Raw genomic sequence first — 15240 nt, forward strand, 5'->3', positions numbered from 1 at the left:
TTATTTAATTTTATTTTTTTTATTTTTAGCCCTTGCCTGTCGTACCAACTTTGGCCATTTGATGGAGTCGGTAAAGCCTCTATCAGATTAGAGCTGCTCTTCCCCACTTGGAAATTAGGAGGACTGATTAGTGGCATTTTTTTGTCTGCCTGGTTGATTTATTTATTTGTTTTTAAAGTGCTGCCTCGGGACCCCCCAGCTTTTTGCTGTTCCCATGCCTTTTAGCAGAGTTATTTCTACTGCCTCTAGTGCACACACCTACATTTTTTCTCCATTCCTCTGGACAAAATTGTGCTCCCTCAGTAAGGAATGTACTCTGGGTGATAAGCTGCGTTATATATGTGTGTGAAAGGAGCTATGTATTAGCAACAATGGCTCACTTAACTATTTCAGACAGCATATATTTAGGGTGGCTAAAAATAGCTCTAATTTCAGAGACTCTCAGGAGCTCTGGTTGTGGATCAGGCATTCCTTGCATTGCACAGGAAGATGCTCTGAAGGCTGGCAGTCATGCAGCAGTCAAAACCAGTGGCAAAAGATATTTTGCCTTGGATTTGTGCAATTCCAGCAGTGCTGCCTGTGCAGGATTTGGGGGACACAGTAATAGGAGTGAGTAGCGCACGCTAAGGTTGCTTTTTACAATGTTTCCTAGAGCTGAAGCTTTTATGTTGCCTCAGTCAGACTTCAGAATCTAAATCATGTCTTTCATGGCTGTCTTCTTTGTAGTGTAAAAAAAAAAAAAAAAACTCACCTGAAAATCAATAAAAAGCATATTAGGATGCACTGAAATTGTCCCTCTACCACTGCTAGACTTGTCAATGCCAGTAACTGGGACAAAGCTGATTTAGGTCAAGGTATTTGGAGAGAAATCAGATGTGATGCTACTGCAATTTGGGCAATTAGGCAAAGAGCTCAGAGGCTGGAATAAAAAAAGATGGCTCTCAAGGAGGATCAATCACCACCTTAAAGTCATCTAAAATTTATACATTAGTGCGGTGAGTGTGCCTCCTTCTCACAGTTCTGTCTCCGTGTGAGGTGGGAAAACCATGTGAGCAACGTGGCACTAAAGGAATTGTTCCTGGTAGCTGTGAAATGAAATTGCTGACCTCCTGCAGGGTTACCTGGTGCATGTTTGGCAAAGTGCTAAAGTTCTTTTTCCCAGGTTTGTCTGCAGCCCGTAGAATTCACATAGGCTGGGAAAAATTCGAGTCCTCCACACTTTCTGGGATGTGTGGCTGCCGGCAGGGAGCAATGTGCTGTCACACAGATGGACAGGTGCTAAAGCAAGGCGGTTCACCCGTCCAGTCCCTGGAAATGGTCCCCAGCCCTTGCTGCTTCCCAAATCCTGCGGTGGGAGTGCCCTTGGAGGAGCTGGCCAAGCAGGATTTAGCAGCCCAGCAGAGGGTCAGTGCTCAGGAGGGGCTGGATGAGGTGGGTGACATTCCATTTGCATTGCTGCCCCTGGCCCTTCCCGGGATGGGGATTTAAGATGAGGGTTTGGCACATCAGGTGCTCGCAGGAGTCATTCCGACACCTTGGGTGGTTTTCTCTCCTGTGCAGGGGGATGCAGGTTGCTGAGCACCTCGGGAATTTGAGCCCCTGATTCTCCCTGAGCTTGTCCATCAACAGCAGTATCCAAGTCACCCTGACACAGCTTTTGGCAATTTGAACTTTGTGAAAAATGTTAGTTCTTTCCACGGTGCCTCCAAGTTTTAAACCTTTGCCTAAGACCTTGGTTAACGTTTGAACTCCATTCTACAGCACCCAGATAGAAATTTAATTTGAATTACAAGGGATTTGCATAATATTTGGTGTTTAAATCAAAGTTTCCCTTTCTTAATTTTGGAAGCAAATAGCATTTCTGCCCTTCAGTGTGGGTCAGCACCAAGTCTTTCTGTTCTTCTTAACAAACTAAGTTCCTTTTCTGATCTTTCCTTGTGTGCTTAAAACTTAGTTCACATTCCAAAATGTTTGGCATAGACTTAGACTCAGTGGGGCTTTGCTGTTTGTTAATTTTGGGAGTCGGGTTGCAGAGAAAATTTAGGTGGCGGGAGAACAAGTCTGCAAAATCGTGATTTTGAACGTCTTTTCTAGCGATTCTAAAATTACTGTTGGTACAAATGAGGCTGCTGCTTTCTAGCTGAAAATCCTGTTACGTTCTTGTTGCTTGGGCTTTGTTTCTCACCCGTGCTTTGTCTCGCTCTCTCTGGTGCCTGTGCTCGGGTTTGGAGCATGCTTATCTCCACAAGGCTCTTCTGCCGAGCTGCTGTGTCGGCACGAGGTTGTGCAGCTCTTTCAGAGCGTTCCTGAAATGTCAGTGTGTAGCAGCACTGATTCAGCCCCAGCATCAGATGGTGCTGGAAGGGAGAAGGCGGCAGGTTTGGCTTCCTTTCGGCCGCTAGAAGGCAGGAGGTGTCTCCAAAGGTATTCCCAAAGCTCTGTTTGGATACACAGTGGTCTCCAAAGGAGAGGCTGCGGCATCTCTGGCTGCTGTGGGCACCCTCCGAGTGGAGCAGAGCAGAAGGCAAAGGCTTGCTCCACTGGTCCCACCTTTTGCTGGGAGGGTGTTCCCTCGGGACTGGCGCTCTCTGTAGCCGAGGTGGAGCTTCTTTAAAGGCCGGGAAACTGCCTCGTGCTCTGTGACTCACCAGATCATCCCAAAATAGATTTTTATTTCCAAACTATTTACAAATAAAATCAAACTTAATGAAAGGTTTGTTGGTGATCCTTGCTTGCTATGACAACGTGCTCTGAGGAATCTGCCGTTATCCTCCTCTGATGCTTGTTCACGCACCAAAATAAATCACTCCTTCTCAACAGAGGAGCGTTTTGCACTTACACTCTTGCTTGAGATGATAAAAAGTGGTTATTCTGTGTGGAGAGTAAGTAAATTAGAATGTCGCTTCTTTGAAGTGGTAACAAAAAGCCTCATTATGAATTAATGAAGTTGCTCTTCTAAACAAGTTTGTTTTCTTTAAAAAGAGCTGCAAACGTTGTCTTTGGTTGCTTTTGTCGGGTTCATGTTGTATAACACAGTATTTGTGGCTCGTGTCTGTTTTACATTACAATTGTGCCTATAGATTTGGATGTTGTTTTAGACTAGGTATTTCCATGTTTGTAACTCTGCTGTGCAATGACTCCATCACTTATATCTCTTTTTGGGGTTTATCTTCAGTTTGGGGAGTCTGGCATGAAACAGCACTGAAGCTGCAGTATGGTTGGTGCAATCAGTAATTTTCTAAATTAAAACAGGACACTCACACATCACCACCTGACTGATGGGTATTTCTTCATTCTGATCTAACACAGGAAACATTTTTTATGTGAGTTTGATTGTTCTGTGTGTCCGTAGACACTCCTCAGGCCCTGACTTCAGTCCTCATTCCCATGGCCTCCAAATTAAACTTCCAAGGGATTCCAAGTTTAAGGCAGCCTCGATAAAACGAACATGGCTTTCAGAAAGAATTATCTCCATCTGCTCTAAGATTAGGCTTTCCTGCATAAAGAGGGATGCATGAGCAATACTTTTTTTAAAATATTGTTCTTAGAGCAGATGCATTTTCTGGAAAGTGACTGTATGTGGGAGGAGGAAATATAGATTATCAACACATGATGACAACACTTTCTGTCAATATATCTGTGTAATCTCTGGGAAGGTTTTAAGAGAAAATCATTGAAATGTACAGAGCCAGGCAGTTTATATCCCATGTACAGGGTTTAATTTTAAATTGTGTTGCCTGACTAATGGGTGCTTACCTAATGTAAATTAATATCGGGCTGTATTATTAATGCTCATAAAGAGATCTATATTTTGATCTATAATTTAGAATTCTCTGCCTAATGGCCTTTAGTGTAGGTATGCACAGCTTTAAAAATAGAACGGCTCAGCCTGCGAGCTTCTACCTCCTGTAAATAGTTATCAAGTGGTTCATTCAGAATTCAGATAAAGATCCATTGTCCTCCCAGTGCTTGCATAATAGCACTGCAACTCCCCATTTGAACAAATATGGTATTTTTAGGGTGGAACACAGCCTCCTGTTTTCCTCCAGCGTTGGGTTGGGAATTGTTTAATTGGGGTCTGAAGCCCTTCACCCCTTTGGGGGGCAGGGTGTGCGGGTGGGTGCTGTTCCAGGGGCACAGCAGGAATGGGAATGCTGCCTCAGCTCCCTCTGCTCCCCATTCCTGTCCCACACAGCAGCACAGGGAGAAGGCTGCCTTGGAAATACAGTCTGCCCAAAGGGGATCCTGATCTTCACGCTGCCCTGCAGGAGTTGTCCCCGAGGAGCTGATGGTGGCACAGGGCTGCCAAAAGGAGGCTCATCCAAAACTCACCAGAACAGACCAGCTCCACCCGCTGTGCTGCCCAGAGCTGGCCCAGCGCTCAGATCACAGTGCCACTCTGTGATCCAGAGCAAAAATTAACCTTTTCATTTTTGATTTTTTTCTTTTCCCTCTGGAGTCAGTTTATCAGAAGGGCCTCATGAAGCATCGGCGACTCTGCTGAGGGAGCTGCAAACTGGGATGTGGGTGACTGGCCAGCAGAGGACCATGGAGGGATGAGAGTTTGTTCTCCCACTGCTTGAGTGAGCAGCTTGGGTTGTATTCCTTTCCTTTCCTCAGTTTGCTCCCACCTCGGAGCAACCCCCAGCAGGGGAGGATTGTTGCTATAGGACACGAAAAGAATGACACACGCAGTCAGGGCAAAAGGAGGGAAGTTTATTTTTTACTTCGGCTTATATAGATTTTGGACAATGACCAGGGATTGGAGGATGAGGTTGACACCTCTGCCACCACACTGGTCCAACTAGAAGTCCATCAATTGTGCCTCCTCCAGAGAGGAATGTAAACATCACTTTGTTTACATGAAAATCTGTGAGAAACTCCACTACAAAAATGCGAACATCAGAAGGCTGAAAACGATCAGGGCGACTCTGGATATGCCAGGGGAATGAGGTGGAAGCAGCTCTGGTTTGCAGTGCTTAAGCAGTTTTAGATTTTCATGCATCCTTTCATCTGTTAGGGGCAGACGTGCTAGAGAGGTTTCTTTACTATATGGGTGACCTCTAGCTCGCTATTTTTGGCACCCTATTTTTAGTCCTGTCTCTGTACCATAATTTATAGGCTATGAGAACAAATTCAGTATAAAGAGGCATGTTCACAAGATGAATAATGCTAAGGTACTCTCTATTGCACTTCAAACTTCATTTTAAGTTCACTGAATTTTAAACTAGTATGTATTTTTTTGAGCATTGGAATGTGGAAAAAAAAAAGAATTAGTTATCGGCTTATCTTCCGTGAGTTTATTTTAAGGAAAAAAGAAGCAAAACAGATGAGCACAGTTCACTGGATTTTTTTTTTTTTTTTTCCCGAGAGAAGTTAAAACATGAGAAGCTGGCACCTCTTGCACCTGGCAGACGTCAGACAAATTCATCTTAAGTGCCACTTAATTGATTGCGGAACACTGCAGCTCAATCAACTGCAATAAAGTTAATTGAACCTCTCCAATGAAATGTGACTTAAACCAAAGGATTCAAAATAGGAGCAGGTACTAATTAATGGAGGCCATTATTTTTAATAGGACAGGGTCCAAGTGATGTTTGAATGTTGAGTGATGTTTAAATGTTCTGTGTGGTCTCATGAGGATGGGAGTCACTTGCAACAGCTTTCAGGTTAGATACAAGTATGCAAAATGCAAAATTTTTGATGGAATTGCTAATTTAACGTACTTCTACCTTTTAAATCATGTCATGAGTAAGAGATTAAAAGCAGCCTTTAACCCTGCTGGGTTTTTGGGGCATCAGCTTTGATCCCAAAGTAATCAAGTGAGTTTGTACTTACTGGGAGAAAACAAATTCTACCTTTCCCCTGAGGGAGGTCAGACACTGGTGTGGGGCCAGTCTCAGCTGGGTGAAACACAGATGGATGTATGACCATCTTCATAGGCTGGTTTGACTAAAGTTAGACACATTAAAAAAACAATCAAAAAGGTCTTTGAAGGACTGACAGATGTTACGCTCCATTCAGATTTTCAAATCTGTCGTATTATTAAAACGTGTTTAACCAAGGCAGGACATTAGTCCCACGTGATATGTTTGTAGAATGCTGGGAAAGTAAAAGGAAAATAAAGGCTTTTTAGGCTTTTGGTAGTTTGACACAGAAAAAAAAAAAAATAACATAAACTGGTTACACCTAGGACAGAAATTAGTAAAAATACCAGTTCTTCTCAGAGGTTCTGGGCCTAACAGGAATAGCAGGGACGAGAAATCTGAGAAGTTCCAAGATGGAGCTTGGCTAAATGTTAAGAAACAAATTTTGTGATGCAGTTGTCATGACAACCAAGGAGTCTGGAGTTTATGATCTGAGATGCCTCTTCCTTCCAGTGCCTGTCTCAGAAATAGATGTTCCTGAGCACAGCTGAAGCTTTGGTGCCACTCGGGGGGGACGAGGCGCCGCCAGCTGAGCCCTTCCTCAACAGCTCTGCTGTCTCCAGGCAGAGCCCACATCCACAAGACAGCGGTTTTGCCGCTGCTGAATCAACCCGGGGAAAAGTCTTTGCCTGGCTGGAGCAGCCTGCAGCTCCCAGTTTTCACCAGCCTGTCCTGCTGCCCTTGCCCGGAGCAAGCACCAGGCAGCAACATCGCCCTTTGCCACGGGAGCTGCAGCAGGAAAGGCACAGCATTCCCCGTGGGCAAACAGCAGGAAATGTGGTGACTGGACAGAATGTGTCCAGAACCTCAGGACATGGTTTCTCCACAGGGTGTCTTCCTTTAGACATCTTATGTCTTCTCTGTGTGCCCCAATATTTGAGTTTATGCCGAGAAATTTATACTGTAGCAAGGTTATGAATGATTTTGATGGTTTTCCCATATGTACTTTTTTCCTGAAAGGCTGTCAAATAATTCCTTATAATATTTCTTCTTCTGGAGAAACCCCATAAATGACAGAACTCAGGTGGGAAGTTGCCTCCTTTGATCACCTAGCCCAATTCCTTGCTCGCTAGTTTCATCTTTACATCATCCCATGCAGTAAGGCCACCAGGCCAGGCAAATATATGAGCAAGTGGATTACTGCAAAAACATCGTTAATGCAAGATATCAGCTGGAATTTCCACATCCTTGTATCCCTGCTCCTGTGAAGCTTTTTTTTCTTCTTTTGAATAGTGCCTTTTAGATGAACAGAGTGCATGAAACCTCTGAAGCATCTTTTGCACCAAAGCAGATTAAATGGGGATATGTGATGGGAATCAGTGATGTTTGTGTGGGAGATCAGAATGTAAACAAACTTCCCATTTGTAATAGAAAGTCTTCAGCAATTTTCCAGAGACTGTTCAAGGTTCGTTTCAGAAACTGTTGAAATAAATGAATAGTTGGAGCCTGGTGGACTGAAGCCATTTGCTTCTGTCTGTTTAAGCTTCTGTGGTGTGATGGGAATAATTGGGTTTGCAGAGACAAAGTCATAAATTAATTTCCATTATGGGACTCATTTATATATTATATTATTACTTTCTATTTTCATCTAAGACACAGGTTAAAATCATGTGCTAGCTTCTTGAGACAGTGGATCTTGATGCCATTTGTGGTGAAATGCATTTTGTAAGCACATAAAATGTCATTACACCAGAGCATCTTTTGGCTTTGGACCTTTTGAACTCGCCTCCTCATTTGAGTCTGCGGTCATTTTTGCATTCAGACCTTTCCTGGGATGCTCAGGGAGGAGTATGCTGCCAACAGAATTTGTTCACTGGTGCTGGTTTGTGCTAAATGCTGCTCCAGCCCGTCCCAGTATGGCCACAGACAGCACAACCCATTGCTGGTTTTCAGTGGGTGACCCCTGGGTTGGCACTGTGGCTTTACTGAGAGCACAAACGACTTCCCAGAAAGTGTCTGGGTCACTGTGTCTTCCTTCCTCCCACATTTGAGTCTCCAGATGGGAAACTCTTGCTGGCTGCTGGCAGGCAGGTGCACAGCTCCGTGGTTACTTGAAATGCAGAAGCATCATTTGAACCTGCAGAATCACTCGGGGGCTATTTGTTTTTGCTGGTGCAAATTGTGGTTGGGTTTGTGCGTGTGAAATATTTATCAAAAAGGGTGAATTTTAACAGGCCTGTAGGCGTGGGGTTGTAAGTGTGTGTAGTGGGTTTGGGGGTTTGTTGGGGGTTTTTTTGAGTAGTTCAGTGGATGAGGAAGAGCTGCTGAGAAGCTTCTTCTGGGAGGACGTGCATTCCCAGCTTCAACCCTTATACCAGTGGGCATTCCAAGCATAATGATGGAGTTCTGTCTGCTTAATTACTGTTAAAAATGATTGACTGCCTTTGCCACCGAGAGAATGTTTTGGTAATGGAAGGATTAGGAAGATGCATTGAAGAAATCAAGGTTTTTTTTCTTTTTTAATTTTATTTTTTTAGGTTTTGTTAATAGTACAGAGTCTGCAAAGGTCTCTTTCTCTGGCAGTGGGTTTTTTTTTTTCCTTTTGCACCTTCCTAGAGGAAGGCTGCTCTGGTGAATGTGCTCCAGCTCATTCATCTGCCAGCTTACAATGCACAGGTTATTTTACTGTTGTATTATATTATATTTTATTATATTAGATTGTATTATGTTATATTACAGTACATTATATTATTTTTCAACCCATTACATAACTGTGCATTTCAGGGGAAAAAAAAGCCTTTATCCAGCCTCTTTAGACTATTTTTAAAGACATCCAGTCTATGAGATCATATTACTTCATAAATTAATTCTCTCAAAGTAATTTCCATCCCGCTGCCCAGTAACCAGATGATAATAAAAGATGATTTTCAAAAATACAGAACTCTAAAGCTTTTCTGAAGAGTCCAGAGTGGATAGAGGAAAGCTGTTGAAACTGTGGGCTGTCCCAAGGGGCACATTTCCTTGCATTTGGTTTATTGTTTGACCAGATTTCACTGATGTAGCGTAGACCCAGCCTCCTCACGTGTCTATTTCCATTATCTGTTTTCACTGATTTATGAAGGGCATGGGAGAAAAAGCTCAGTGCAGGAACGCTTTGTGGAATACGTACCTCAGGTTTTGCAATGAAAGATTGCAGAAAATATGCGGAATGGTTGGGTCGAAGAAGAGGGAAAGACACAAATTTGTGCCTGCAAAGCAGCTTTACTCTCTGTTTCTAGAGCTTTCTTCCAAACACTTAGCTGCTAAAAGAAAAATTAGGTTTTGAGTGTTTTACAGAGTGGGATTATATAGAATACTGAGAGCACAGGTGATTATTTAATGAATTGGCGCAGTTGGAATAGATATCTGCTTTCCTGGTTTACAAACTCCCCTCTGCCAAAGCTTGAAGCGGAAGGCAAGAGAGATTTGTCTCAGATTATTCACACCTGGAAAAGTTTTGCTGAATAGTATCAAACTAAAACTGTCAGACAAACCTGCTGGAACTCTGGTGTCTCACTGCTTAACGACCCTTCCTGCAGTCATTTGCCTTCTGGATGAAATATTGAAGAAGGGCAAAAGAAATAGTGTCACCGAAATCCTTATAAGCTATTGACAATTCCCAAGCTATTGCTTGGTAATCGTGCTCCAGTTTTGCCCCCTGAGGTGCTAAGGACTGTGAAGATGAGGTTCTGCTCTGCTGGTTTCACGATTCTTTTGTTCTCTAGTATTTCCATAAGACTCTGAGTTAAATAACCTCCAGCTCTCCTATCAATATTTTTATTTTATTTATTTTCAAATAAATCTTTTCAGTCCCAGCTTTTGTAACTGTGCCTTTTCAACAAAGCTGCTATAAACAGTCATTTACAGGTTCTGTTTCTGAGGCAGCTTTAAAAAAATGTGTTGTATATATTTGCTCTTGCTCTAAATGTTAAATATCATTGCACAGAACGATGGGAACAGATGGGATGCTGCATAAGCTGTTTATCATATTACACATTTATCACTTTACACTAGTGAAGTGTACATGTGTTTGATTAATATTGACTTTTGATTTATTTGGAGGGCTCTATTTTTTGACAGCATTAGGGATTACATTGTAATCCTTACTGGCTTCCAAGCTTGAAATTTAATTCCAGTAAAAATGAAATGGATGCATTCCATAATTCTTAATTACATGATTTTTTTTTTTTCCTGTGGAAAAGAATTACCTGGTTGAGGCTTTAATACTGGAAGGAAGTCAGAAGTAAATGGATAACGCTGTTTGCTTCAGCATTTTAGACAGATTAAATTTTGGTGCCATTGGTCCAGCTAAATAAATATCTCTTGGAATTAAATACCAGATGCTAAGGAGGTGTAAAATAAAGCAAACCAGCAAGAGTCCTATTTAAATCAATATTCTTTTATAACCCTCCACCTACAGAACAAGAGCACTTCGTCTTTGCCTGCTCAACAGGTCTGGATGTTCAGCATGTGTTCCACCTACGTCACAGTACGTGGACCCAAAAAAGCCTCTCCAAAAGCACCTCGAGCTCAGGCACAGAGCACACAGCTCGTCCTGTAGGCTCCCCACTGCAGCGCTGCATTGAAAAGATGGTTTACCAGTGCTTTGCTTCATTAAAATGCATTTTGGCTCAGCTGAAGCCTGAAAAAGGGGAAGGTTTTCCTTCCAGACAATGGATGGAAAGATTATTTCGAGTCGGAGTGGGGTGGCCTGTGCTGTTTGTTCTGCTAAACAGCAATAATATTTAATGAGAGATTCTGCTCTAAACTGTAAATCCTTTGGAGTGTGAGATGCCCAGCCTGTCAGAATAAATAGAGGAGGCTAAAAACACTTACTTTGAAAATGACTGTTCATTTTGGAAGGCATTGAGTGATCTCAGTGAAATATTACTGAGTCAGTGGAATTTTGGAGAGAGATCAACTTCCCAGCATGTATCCTGGCAGCAGCTCTCCCTCCATTCCTCAATATCTTTTATGTTCAAATAGCACAGGCAGCACTTCAGTCTTACATGTTGTCATCATTCAAATTTCAGATAACTTTCAGCGACTCCTTAGAGATTGAATGAATAAATAAATTACTTTCAACCATGCTTATTTACAGTTTTCCTGCCTCTGCTCTCTTCTGTGCCTATTAATTGATATTATGGAAAGACATATCCAGCAAAAAGGATGATTCAGCACTAGGAATTACTAGCGAGTACATATACATTTATTTTTTTTTTTTCCTTAAGCTGAGTGTTGCAGTGCAGTTTGAATTTAATTGGCATGACCACAGTAGCTGCTTAAATATGTATTTAACTCTTCTTTTTCCACAGACACTTTTTGGGCCTGCTATGGCCCTGTTGCCTTTGCTTCTAGGACAGGAGATCCTTTCAGTAACTTGCAGAAGGAAAACTAGTTGTTGTAAATAAAATATGTAAAGGGCAGGATTTGGTTGAATTTATCTAGATGTGCATTTCCCAAAGGAATAGTTTTGTTTTCTGGACATCACGTCAGCTGTGCACTGTCCCTTAAATATGTATTTTCATTAAAAGGCAGTAACTAGAAATTCTGTTTCTACCTGCTTCTTCCACGTTCTGTTTATAAAAATGATAGAACAGAAATTTTCTGCATTTTGGTCTAAATGGCTCCTTCCTTTCTGTGCAGGTTAATAATGAGAATGTAGTGAAAGTTGGCCACAGGCAGGTGGTGAACATGATTCGACAGGGGGGCAATCACCTCGTGCTGAAGGTTGTCACAGTAACCAGGAATCTTGATCCAGATGACACAGCAAGGAAGAAAGGTATTTTTTTTCTCTCTTCCTAATGGACTCTCCTGCTCTGCCTTCACAGAAAACCAAGTATGGGCATGAAACTGCTGTTTTCTAAATTCTGATTTATTAGCCTTTGCTTCTAAAATTTTAAATGCCCTGCTCTTGTTTGATTTGGAGTGATTTAATTCTGTTGGTTTAGGCATTAGCATGTGGCCAAAAGAGCAATATTCTCTTGTCATGCTTGGTGTTAAAGTTCATCTTTTTGGATTTTTCCACATGTGTATGTCTGAGGATCTTGTAGTGAAATTTCTTGCCGTAGTGAGAGAGGACAAACACTAAGAACAGATGATCATTTATTCATTTCAAATGTACTTGAGGTGGGGGTAGTTCAGCACTGTGTTTCTCACCCACCTATCCAAAAATCCACCTTGAAAACTTCATCCCAAAAAAAAAAGAGGAAACAAAAGAGGAATTTACATATTTTCCTTCACCTTAGATGCCCCTGAGTTTGGTTTTCCAGCTGTGCTGGGAAGTCATTAGGCCCTCATAATTATCATTAAGCAGGAAAGATTGCTGCTGCTCACTGGTGTTCCATGGAGCAGCAGCACAAAGCTGAAAGTTCCTGTTCCTCCCCCAGTCTGGTGTGTAATCACTCACACACACCTGGCTCCTCAGCACGGGAGCAGGTGAGGAGCTGGCACTCCAGGACTCCCTCCTGCTCCCTGGAACTAAAACTTTCTGTCTGTGCTGGAAGTGTTTTTCACCTCCACTGCTTGTTAAAAAAAAAAAAAAATAATAATAGTTTATTTTAAAAAGAGGGAGACCAGCTTGTGGGGTGGAGGGGAAAGGTTGTATTAAAATAAATCATGTCCCTGCATGGCCCTGCATTATTTTTGGCTTGATGGAATTACTGGTCATACATTTTAAACAAACCTTTTCTCCTCTGCCTTTTGGTACATATCATATTGACCTTAAACGTAGTGGCAGGACAAGGGGCAATGCTCTAAACTGAAAGGCAGCAGGTTTAGACTAAATACCAGTGGGAAATTCTTTACTGTGGTGGTGGTGAGGACTGGAACAGGTTGCCCAGAGACACTGTGCTGCCCCTGGAAGTGTCCAGGGCCAGGATGGATGGGACTTGGAGCAAGCTGGGATAGTGGAAGGTGTCCTTGCCTGTGGCAGAGGGTTTGGAATGAGATGGTCTTTTCTGACCACCAGAAATATTTGTGATCGGGATACTAAAGCACAGCTTGTAGTTTCTGTGCTAGATTATTGCCTTGGTATTTTGAGACTTTATATATTCTGAGGATCACACGTTTCCCTTAGAGTGAATCTTAACAATTCTGATACATTTGAATGTTCTTTGCCGTATTTCTCGGATTGAACATTTTCTCCAAAGATGAAATTAATCTGCCAGAGGTTGGCTGGTGCCTAGGAGGTTTTTAGCCCTGCATATTCCTCAGAAGGGGCACCACTGCTGCAAGGTCCTTTCTCTAGAAAGCCCTTTTCCTGCTGGGAAACAGAAGTGCACAGTTATTTAGCTTTAAATGTTTCTATGTATCCTGTTACATAAAAGCTTGCGGATGTGTCAAGCAACCTACGCTAGAGCCAGAAACAGTGGAGAAATTCAGTCCATGAAAAGCATCTCAGGGCTTTTTCCTCCGCATGTAGGTATTTATTCTTGCCTTATTGCATGGAGCTTATTCTTTTAAATGGCTGTAGAACTGTGGCTGTGAGCATAGGGCTGCCAGAGGGTGTGTTTTGGTTGACATTTGTGTGTTTTCTCTGTTCCATGCACAGCCCCACCACCTCCTAAGCGAGCTCCAACCACTGCACTGACCCTGCGGTCTAAGTCCATGACCTCAGAGCTTGAAGAGCTTGGTAAGAAAGTGTTTTTTGGCGAGCATGCTGGCTTGGTGGAGATGTAAATATCTATCTATATGTCTCTATGTGAAATTGGTGAAGGGAGCTGCACTGTGTACAGTGTCTAGAGCAGAGGAGGTTTTAAGAATGCTGCATCTTTGGAGAGTTCAAAATGTGCATGACTCGCATGAATGATTTTTGTGGAGACTTGTGCCTTTACTGCTGCGCAAGGGAATGTTGATACATTTTATGCATCATCAAAGTTTGGCACATCTACCAAAAAAAAAAAGAAAAAAAGAAAAAAAGAAAAAAAAAAAAAAAGGAAAATAATGCTGTATCATGTTTTGTTAGCTTTGCTTTCTAAATTTTCAGTTCATCTAATACTGTTTTATTTTAAATTTCTGTGGCCTCTCATTAGTGGATAAAGGTAAGCTGCCAGAAGCTGTTGTTAAAAGCTGACAGTGTTAAAGCAGCTTCAACTTCAACTTGTTTCATTTGATCTGAAAAAGTGCATATTATGATATCACTTTGACTTCTGTGCATGATTTAAACTTAATTCCTCTCACTACTGGTAATAAAAAATTACTGAGCATTCAGTCTTTTATTTGCCAATTTTGAGAAATGTGGTTGTAGATTCCTTTGCTTGATCATCCACATTCTAGATATGCATAATTCTTCAGGAATTTGTATTCATTTTCTAGAAAGGAGGAAAGTAATTGTTCTTTTCTTCCTGGTTTTAATCTGTTAGGTCATTAAAAGGTAGAATTTCTGCAGCTAGACGAAGATGTGGAAATAGGAATAAATAAGATATAAAAAGAGAAAAGCCCAGTGCATATTTCTGTGTGGCTATAACAGTAAAACAGTGTGTTTAGCAAGTGAGAAATGGGTATAAAACCAAACCACATCCCTCACTGCAGAGTAATAGATGATCATAATCCACACAATAAAACCATTTTCCCATGTAATTTTACAGTGATTTAAATACTGAATTGTATAATCTTGGGGTTTTCCTGACATGGACTCATCTGAAGGCCAACTGGAAGGAATCATAGCTTTGTGGCCCCTTTTTTTTTTCCCCAGTAAGTCAGTGGTTTCTGGGGCAGATGGACCCCATCCATCCTTTAGTGAGTCAAGTCACGTAACTCCAGTGGGAAGTCTCTCAGTGACGTGGTGCTGAAGTGGGTAGTGTCTTCTCTATGGTCTAAAAACCAAATGAAGACCAAAAAAACCACCCCAGTCTGATTATTTAGCTCCAGCAGGTCTCAGAAAATTTGCTTTTTATGTACAAGGAGTTTAACTAACGGTATCAACAGCTTGCAAATGCTCCGTCATTTTCCTTCCAGGATTAAAATGTAAAATATTACTTCTGGAGCACACTTGGTGGATCCCGGTGTTTTTCATTTGCTTTTCTTTCATGGAGTGCTGAGAGCTTGTAAAACTTGGCTGGTTTATCAACCACCTTTCCCAAGGGGACAGCAATACTTCGGTAGCATTTTTGCCCCTCTGTTATCCTCTTCTGCCAATTGCTTTCAAGCTGAGGATATTCTTCTATTTCTCTGACTTTTCAATCTTCCACAGAAGATACCGGTCTTAAAGCAGAAGCAGCACTTCCCTAGGGGAGAATACAGCCACAGGACGTACTTCCATTTTTAAGCACGTTTCCCTTTCATACCTTTGTCCAGATGAGGCAGACATTGCAGTGGCAGGAGTTTTGTGTTC

General features: G+C 42.0%; 1 protein-coding gene across 1 annotated transcript in view; it reads left to right on the top strand.

The window, feature by feature from the left end:
• Positions 1-15240, top strand: part of SHANK2 (SH3 and multiple ankyrin repeat domains 2) — a 243135-nt gene that overhangs the window by 194595 nt on the left and 33300 nt on the right. Inside the window, exons 16-17 of the mRNA XM_066320448.1 lie at positions 11553-11688; positions 13459-13539. Coding sequence (XP_066176545.1) covers positions 11553-11688; positions 13459-13539 — 217 coding nt within the window. The remainder of the gene's footprint in view (positions 1-11552; positions 11689-13458; positions 13540-15240) is intronic.

Source organism: Sylvia atricapilla, chromosome 6, assembly GCF_009819655.1.
Source record: "Sylvia atricapilla isolate bSylAtr1 chromosome 6, bSylAtr1.pri, whole genome shotgun sequence".
Lineage (NCBI taxonomy): Eukaryota > Metazoa > Chordata > Aves > Passeriformes > Sylviidae > Sylvia > Sylvia atricapilla.